The sequence below is a fragment of the Sesamum indicum genome, linkage group LG2 (genome assembly GCF_000512975.1).
Source record: "Sesamum indicum cultivar Zhongzhi No. 13 linkage group LG2, S_indicum_v1.0, whole genome shotgun sequence".
Classification (NCBI taxonomy): Eukaryota; Viridiplantae; Streptophyta; class Magnoliopsida; order Lamiales; family Pedaliaceae; genus Sesamum; species Sesamum indicum.
This window is the reverse complement of record NC_026146.1, coordinates 5,344,328-5,353,954: the sequence shown is the minus strand read 5'-3', so window position 1 is coordinate 5,353,954 and position 9,627 is coordinate 5,344,328. Positions and strand designations below refer to the sequence as shown.

General features: G+C 30.4%; 1 protein-coding gene across 1 annotated transcript; it reads left to right on the top strand.

Annotated features, from left to right (window-relative positions):
• LOC105155389 (caffeic acid 3-O-methyltransferase-like) lies at nucleotides 4,807-7,457 on the top strand. The gene is made up of 4 exons (XM_011071262.2): nucleotides 4,807-5,303; nucleotides 6,448-6,752; nucleotides 6,830-6,894; nucleotides 7,014-7,457. Exons 1-4 carry the CDS (start codon nucleotides 4,909-4,911, stop codon nucleotides 7,311-7,313), a joined length of 1,065 nt encoding a protein of 354 aa, XP_011069564.1. The 5' UTR covers nucleotides 4,807-4,908; the 3' UTR covers nucleotides 7,314-7,457.

The window sequence follows — 9,627 nt, the reverse complement described above, 5'->3', positions numbered from 1 at the left end:
GAGGTGGGGAAGAAGATGGAGGTGGGGGTGGGCCCGGTGGGGGTTGGGGGTTGGGGGGGTGGGGGTGGGGGGAATGGGGTATAATTGTTATTTTTTATTTTTTTTTATAAATTATAGTTATATGTATTATAAATATATGTTAAAAATTATAAATTAAAATAATTATATATTAATAAGCCTAGTTGACCAGTTTGACTAGAAGGGTATTTTAGTCATTGTCTCTAAAAAAATAGATTCAAATTGACCAGGGGGCGGTGTGATTATTTATTGATAACCTAGGGGTGATTTTTGATATTAAAAATTTTATAAGGGTTTTTTTTATATTTTGTTATATCACAGGGGGCAAAATGGATTTAACCCCAAAATTCTGAGAAAATTGTAAGAATTTCATATGTTACATTCTTGAGTATCAAGGTACGTTTTAAATAAGTTACTAATTATTTAAATAGTATAAATTGAGCATTATCAAGAGTATATATATATATATATACATATATTAACTTTATTACAATCCTTATATGTCTGAGTCAAAAAAATTAATAGTGTATCGAATTAAAATTTTCCAGACCGAAATGCAATCTAATGGGAAGTCCCCCCAATACAAAAAGAAATATTGTTTTATAAAAAAATTGTGACCGAACCTTATAGAATTCTGACTTGTATTCAATTTTTGCAATGATATTTAGGACGGCCAATGACCCTGTAGCATCCTTTTCGCTATAAGGTCTATATCTACCCTAAACGTCATATTTATAATAATTCTTGTGTTTATATATATAAATGCACATAATCATCTAATCAATATGCATACGTAATCACAACGTCATAACGACATAGTCAACCTACAACATCACATTTATACGTATCAAACACCACAAATAAAGAGAACATATATAGATAATACTAATTATTTATTTACCTCGACCTTACAACGCCTTTATCTATCCAATAGGTAGTGGTTTGGTCTTTTCACTTTACCCCCGTATCCTATAATGAGTTATACCACACACAATTAATATATTGAGAATATCGTAATTTCTTTTAAATATAATATTGAATATCATTTGTACAATTTCTAATAATTCTTTAATATACCATTTCTATCGAAGTACAAATCTTCATTTTTTCACTTTTTTAACATACCATTTATTAAATATAATTTTCGGAATATTTTTATGAACTTTCTATCAATTTCCCGCTACTATACAATTTAATTAAATAACAATACGTAGAATTGCGTATTTGGTTAACAATTCTGATGGAATTGTATAAATTGGCTATAGCAACATTCAAATCTAATAAATTTAATAATCTAATTAACCAACGATATCATTTTTATATTCGATTTGATATTTAATTTGACACTATTTTAAATAGCTAAACTCGTAAAAAATTCCGATTAAATAGTACATCGCTTAGTATAAACAACATTTAATAAATGGACTAATTAAATGATATAATTATATAAATTAATAAAAATTAAAATTATGATTTCATACCTCTACTCCCTTCGGCCGAGAAAGAAATTGCAATTTGCTATGTGTGTTTTGAGTGTGTGAGGTATGTTGTGCAAGTGTGTGTGTTACAACAAAAAAAATGATAAAGAGAGTGAGGCGGGGAGAATTTATTTAAAAAATGCAGAAAAAAAAAGTTAGAAAAGTAAAGTTCTTTAGAAAGATTTAGAAAATTAAGTGGCATCGCCGTGCCACAATTTTTATTTAAAAAAAAAAAATCCACAATGTCACCGCCGTGACATTGTTTCTAAAAAAGAAAATTTTTTAATCGTCACCGCGGTTTCAACCGCGGTGACAACTTTTTAATTTTTTTTTTAAATTATTTTATTGCACGATGAATTGCTGCTAATTTCTTGTTAAAATTTTGACATCATCATAGCGAGTTGTCAACCATCAAATATACCGTTCGACTCCCTTTGATGAGACGAACATTTCCTCAATAATAATTTCAAGTTTTATTAATCGTAAATAATGAATTTTTAGCACGACCATCGCACCTTTCGACCGTCGATTCATCGCTATCGGAGCAACCTACAATCACGGACCACCACCACTAGACTCACCTCGACCTGACGGTTTAACAGTTTTAACGAGACCAACCTAGTTCAATTTTATTAAATATTTATTGAGATATGAAAATTTGAAGATTTTTCACCGAAAATTCGCGCTGAAGACATTTCTCCACCGTTAGGACGAATCACAGATTAAGACCATAGGTGTTCGAATCCCGTCGTCCAGAGGATTCCAACAAGACCAATTTTGCTCAATTTCATCAAGTATTTGTTTGTTCAATTGAAATACATATGTTTTAAAATAGTTATAATTTTATTAAATTCTATTTATTAATTAATAATACTATTTATAATTAGTTATAATTTTATTAAATTCTATTTATTAATTAATAATACTATTTATAATAAATAATTAATTAATAATATTATTTATAATAAATAATTAATAATTAAATTTATAATTAATTAATAATACTATTTATAAAAATAATTAATAAATAATACTATTTATAATTAATTATTAATTAATAATTAATAATACTATTTAGACTAGTCTTGCTCAATTTCATCAAGTATTAGTTGAGAATTGAAAATTTGGAGATTTTTCCACCAAAAATTCGCTGAAACTGTTTGCTAAATTCATTTTCTTTTTTTTTGTTTGTTCAATTAAAATACATATATTTTAAAATATTTATTATTTTATTAAATTCTATTTTCATGCCTTATTAAGGGGTTTATAATTTATAACTAATCTTGGAATACCTCTTTCAATTTCAGAATGTTTATTAACATAAAAAGCAGTACATGACCATGGGGATTGAGAAGGACTTATTAATCTTTTTTGTAAAAGGGATTCAATTTCTTTTTTACATAATTCTAAATATTCAGAATTCATCTGACAAGGCCTCGCCTTAGTAGGTATATTCTTTTCATCAAAAGAATCTTCATAAGTTAAAGAAACTATATGTTTTTTCCTATCCCAAAAAGTATTAGGATGATCATTATAAATTTCTAAGGAGAATTGATTTTTTAATAGACTAATTTTATCCTATAATTTAGGATTCTTTAATTAAACTTTTTTCAAAATACCATTTACGTCCTTCTTAATTTTCTTAAGTAATATAAATTGTCCCAAAATATTATAACGAACTCCAATTTAATTTATTCAAGTTCTATTATATTCCAATTATGACCCATAATTTATTTACCAATTAACTAAGTTTCATAAAAATTTATCAATTAATCTCCCAATTATATAATATAATTTTTGGGGCGTAACATACCCGTTGAGATAAGCTGATACTACAAGTTTTCTTAAGATACGTAATATAAATGCTTCAAGACTAAAACAAAAATTCAAATCGAGAGTTCATATGAAATTCTCCTGAATAAGTCGAGACTACAAACTTTATCGATGCACGCACTATGATATCCCGAAGCTAATAAACATCATTAGACAAAATTCTAATCATTTATATAACTTTGCATTAAAATTACTATCATCACAGCAAGGCTAAGCCCTATAATTGTTCTCTTCCTAAACCCGAATTAATAAACTTGCTTCTAGATACCTATGCATCTATTAAATTATACTTTCAATAATTAAATACTAGAAAATTCATAAAAAGTTAGTCCAGGTCCAAAAAGAATAATTTTATCCCTCCTCGACTCAGAGAGCCTCGAGAAATAAAACTTGTTTTTATAAGAAATTTTAACCAATAAGACAAACTCTTTTTTTTATCAATATAAGGTTTAGTCTTACTCAATAGTAGGCCTCGTCAAAAGTTTATATTTATCATTTAATGCATGTATTCACGGGCACAATTTGAAAGGAGAATAGTAAATTTTTAGATATTACAAAACTTTAAATACAATCTCAATAACAGATTAGTGACTCTAATAATCACATAGCTATATAACTCACATTTCAAGACACCATTGAGGACTTACCCAATACGACAGGCGGCACATCTTATGATTCAAGTTGACTAATCATATTTTGTGACTTATCTCCTGAAAAATGTATGATAAAAAATGAATTGTCGACTCTATAAACATAGCTAATTAATTAGCTAACACACACACCCAAATGCATTAAGATCCATTTCATACAATGACACCAACCCAGCGCTATCGACAGCCCTCTTGATCCGTCACCTACCCAAGGGCTATAAGCGCATTCAAAATGTTTCCAAAGACTTACATTATATCTTGAACTATTATGTATTAATTTAACTTTAATTATTTTAAAATTTACTATATTTTATTACTTAAAGACTACACCGAGATATGTTCTTAAATTATTGTAAATTCGATTTTAAGTATTCTGATAATCACTTACTTGTTATCAATGAAAAAGTTTTAATAATATATATTCTTCTTTTTTGTTAATCTCAATATCTTATTTTTGTTAGAATATTGAAATCGTCAAATCACCTGAAATTATATTTTTTAATTTTGGTCTTAAATTGACAATTTAAAAAGTTATGTCAACGCCTGAACGGAACAACTACTTTTTTTTATTTCATGCAAACGACGACTTGTGAACATTTCCGGTTGAGCGCCGCAGTTAATTAAGTAACTATGGCCAATAACATTTCAGTATGCTGAGTCATGTATTGAGTAGCTGATTAAATTAAAAAGATTAGTGATTGTATTGAAAAAGACAAGTACCTAAAATCCATATATGGTTGGTTCCAAATTTTATTAATTATATTATGGTCAAGAAACTTGCAGAACAGACTGCTCTAATTAATATTTTTATTCATGTAATTATTGATATTCTTCTACGTATACATATATCTTTCATCTTAGCTCTCATCGTCTTCCCTCTCAACTCGCATAAGCAGAAAACAGCTTCTGACTTAATTTAAGCTGCTACAATGGAAAACTACAAGCATGGGGAAGATGAGGAAGCAGGTGTGCTGGCCTTGGCTGCTTGTGTCTCTCATATCTTCCCCATGGCTTTGGACGCCGCCATTCAACTTGACCTCTTCGAGATCATCGCCCGGGCCGGCGGTGGCGCCCAACTCTCTGCTTCTGATATTGTCTGCCAACTTCCGACCAGCCACGATGGAGCAGCCGCCGTGCTTGATAGCCTGCTCCGGCTGCTGGCCACCCACTCTTTTCTTACTTGTTCTGTGAACAGACTTGAGAATGGAGGGACTGAAAGGCGTTATGGACTTGCTCCGGCGGGAAAGTTCTTCGTCGGAGATGAGAATGGGGTGTCATTTGCTCAGCTTCGAGCAATGACTGGTCTAATTAGAAAACATTTCAGGTATGTTTCTTAAATGGGAAAATTACTATTTAATTTAATAAGTATATTGTTGTCTGACCAATTCCAACTTAGGTTAGAATTTACCAAATGAATGTTTGTAAGTTGCAATAGTACCTTTTTTAGTGAGAGAAATACATATATATAATTAAATTTAGGAATAATTACACATTTCTCTTCTAAGATTTGATGCAATTACACGTGGATCCCTTGTGGTTTGAAAAATTATATTTTAACACCTAGAAGTTTTGCTCTTATATAACAAATAAGTCCCTCCGTTATTCAAAATTCACCGAATTTGCTAATATTAACAAAAAGATCAAAAAAAAAATCTATATTTACCCTCCATTGATTTATTGCTAATTTATTGAATGCCAAATAAATAATTTTATGATCAAGTTACCCTTATATATTTTCATTCACAGTTATAAGTATAATTTAGCTCGAAAAAAATTATACGAGCTGCAGTAAGTTACAATAAATCAATCGAGGGTAAATATCAATTTTCATTCAATTTTTTTTAAAAGTACAGGGTATCAGTGAATTTTGACCGACAGATGACTTATTATTTAAATAAAAACAAATCTCAAAGGTGTTAGATGAAAATTTTCAAACTACAAGGGGTTATATAATTATACCAAATCTTATAAGATGAGAGTGTAATTATTTCTTAAATTTATACTGAAATCCTTAAGTTTTGAACTTTAAAAAGCTACGTATTTTCTTCTATACATCGGATGGATGAATTGGTATTTGCAATGTTAAAAATAATCGTTAGGGATGTCAATGTGATTTTTTAAAATATTTGGTAAATATATATACCTAGAATTGTAAACTCCTTCTAAAGTTCTAAACAATAATGGCAATACAAACTTTATGTAAGTAGTATAATTTTGAATTGACAGATGATTGGAACTTTTTGTACAAAATACTTCTTAGCTATGTGATCGATTATTTTTATTGAATTGTATATTAATCACATAATAAGCCTGATGTCTAATCATGTGATTGACTTAGAAACAAACTCAATTTAAATTAAAATTTTCCTCCATAACTATATGGAATTTCGAAGTTGGAGGAATAATACTTATTTTTTACCTAACTAAAGTCATTTATCATTAAAATTTTAAATTTTTTTATCGTGCAGTTTAAAAGATGCAGTTCTTGAAGGAGGAAATTTAACTGAAACAATTTATAAAAAATCTAACTACGAAGTAATATTGTCGAATCCGGAAATTACTAAGGTGATGTACGACGCCATGAAAGCCCATTCGACGGTGCTCATGAAAAAAATTGTCCAAGTATATGATGGTTTTTCGAGTTTGAGTTCAATAGTGGATGTTGGTGGTTGTACGGGTGCTGCTGTTGGTATCATCGTTGCAAAGTATCCTCATATTAAGGGCATTAACTTTGATTTACCACAAGTTGTGAAAAACGCCCCATCCTATAATGGTGAGTTTACAAATGAAAAAATATTATTGAGAAGGAATTGAATATTTAATGGTGAAAAATGAAATATGTTATTGCAGGCGTAGAGCATATTGGTGGGGATATGTTTGTTCAAGTACCAAAAGGAGATGTCATCTTACTCAAGGTATGTTTGAACCTAAGTTTTATATTTTATCTATTAGTATTATATAATTGGTTAGTAATTGAAATTTAAAGATTATAAATGAAATTAAGTTCATATATTTATAATTTTTTTTATTACAGCATATTCTGCACAACTGGAATGACGAGAAATGCATTAAGCTGTTAAAAAATTGCTATAAAGCATTGCCAGATAAGGGAAAGTTGATTGTGATGGATTATATTCTTTCGAACAACCCAAAAACTGATGTTCATGCAAAATATGCCTCTGGCATGGACATTATCATGTTGATGAATCTGGAAGGGAAGGAAAGAACAACGGATGAGTTTGAAACCCTTGCAACAAAAGCTGAATTCACAGAGTTTAAGGTTGTTTGTGACGTGTATGGTATGTGGATAATGGAGCTCATGAAATCTATTTAAACTCATAGTTGCCAACTTATTTTCCGATTCATTATTCTCCAGAACGTATGAAGTGTTCTTATAAGACAATGGCTCCACCATATATGTTTGATTTTGTAATAAATTCGATTTTTCAATCCTTAATTAATATTGTTGTTGTTGTTATGCCCTCATTTGATATGTGAATATGAAAATCGTGACTAGTGTCTTTACTTTGAAGGAATTAGATAACATTCTCTTCTTAAGGATCGATCTCAAGGTCAGATGATTGAATCGGCATGAACCAACTCTAGAAACACTACAAAAAAGAGTAGGATTTAAGGCGGGTTTAAGAACAATTTTTTTCCTTTGAAATGGTTTGGAATTGATGGAATTAATTTGAACCGAATTTTAGAACGATTCACATTCCGTCCTTATAAACGGGGTTACAAATATATAGGAACGGTTAGTGAAGGACTGTTCCAATTTGACACCATCACTGTAACACATTGTTGTCGACCGTTCCTAATATTGAATTTGTGTAAAAAAAAATTCTTTTTTTAATTGGATGACATTTGGAATGGTTATTTTATTTATTTCGAGTTATTTGAACGATATTTGTAATACTCATGCCTGAATTTTGGTAAAATATTTAGGAACTGTCATTGGAACGGTTTGTATTTTTCGGAAGTCTCGATGATGGTATTGCTTGGGTTGACGCCTTTGCGAGAAATTATTTTTCTCCACATTTGTTGGTAAACCTGCCAAGTAGAAGAAAAAGGTATTAACTCGTTAGTATTAACCTTAGGGGTGTTAGTCATCGGCCTAAGCTAATCTCTCCCTCTTTTACCCAAGAGGTACTGGGTTGACTCGAATTATCAGAGGTTTACACTCCTTGTGACTCGATTATCACCATTTCACCAAAGTTTGACAATGGTCTCGTGCAAGCAGTACTTGAATCTGCCTCTACAAGTCTAGAGTCTTGTATTTTGACGGCATGTTTAGAGTCATGCTCCCACAACTCTCCAGTCATCACTGAGGGCAATGCCTTTCGAATTGGTTCTTGTAAATCGTTCTATAGCGAGGTTGAAGCCACAGTACTCCTTATTGCGATCTGGACAGTGTCAGATTAGCTCTTTGACTTGGCCAGCTACTTGGGCTTTCACCGATAACTGTTTGAACTTTTTGTCAAGCTCCTCAAGGTTCTTCCTGAGATACCTGAGCCTCAGAATGGTGGAGTTTGCTTCAGATGCCTTCATCTCTTGTCAGGAAATCTACAAGAACATTCTCTTGAGATTTTATAACGATAATATTATAGCAATAATATTAGCATTTAGCTTGCCATCTGATAATACGTGTTTTCTCAATTTTTGATTCTAATTAATTTTTCAAGAAAGCTTTAAAATTAACATTATCAACTTTTAAGATGAATTCTTTAGCAAGTAGAAATAAAGGTCATTTCTTAAAAGTCTTCTAGAATGCAAAAAACTCTTTCTCGTTGATGTGTCAAACTTGTGCCTATTATTTTGAGAACAACCCTCTTGTATATCTACAAAGTTCTTCTCCTATAGTAGTATTTTTCATGAGCACTGCTACCCATCGATAGTCATTGGCGTCCGTGTAGACCACCAATTCATTATCGTCCTGTGGAATAACAAGCTTGGGTAGGTTACTGCCAACTTGTTTAAACTCGCGAACTCTTTGAGTTTGGATTTCTTCCCATTTCCATTTTGAACTTTATGTTTCTTTCAAAAGTGGTCGAAAATCCTTTTTGTTTTTTGCAAGATTCTTAATAAAGATACTTGTAAAATTAACAACTCCCAAGAAGTTTCGCAAGTGCTTATTGTCTTTGCGTATGTCTGAGAAATTGTGGATTTTTTCCACAATATGGTCTTATAACTCAATACCTGCTTTATTAATAAGAATTCCTAAAAATTCAATTTTATTGACAGCTATAGTAGCTTTCATTTTAGAAAGCACTAATCCTTCTCTATGATATGCATCAGAATAATCTGAAGATGTTTAATATGATCTTTTATATATTTGGATGAAATAAGTATGTCGTTAATATAGACAAACATAAACTCAAAATAATCTTTGAAAAGATTATGCATTTGCTTTGAAATATCTGAAATGCATTAGCTTATTCCATTAGTAGCACATTCCAGATATATTGTTTTATAGTATAGAGAATGCAGTAAATTTCTTGATTCACTCTCCATCTTAATTTGATAAAAATCATATTTGCAATCGAATTTTAAAACTACTTTTGCACCTTTAATGCCAACAATTAAGTGCTCTCTACTCGATATATAATAACCATCAAATTCTAATATTCAATTCATTCCTTGATCCG

What these genes read in the sequence shown, in the direction of transcription:
- LOC105155389 (XM_011071262.2), top strand. Translation starts at nt 4,909, where the DNA reads ATGGAAAACTACAAGCATGGGGAAGATGAGGAAGCAGGTGTGCTGGCC. An exon ending in AAACGCCCCATCCTATAATG is followed by an intron (nt 6,753 to 6,829) that starts GTGAGTTTACAA and finishes ATGTTATTGCAG; the next exon opens with GCGTAGAGCATATTGGTGGG. An exon ending in GAGATGTCATCTTACTCAAG is followed by an intron (nt 6,895 to 7,013) that starts GTATGTTTGAAC and finishes TTTTTATTACAG; the next exon opens with CATATTCTGCACAACTGGAA.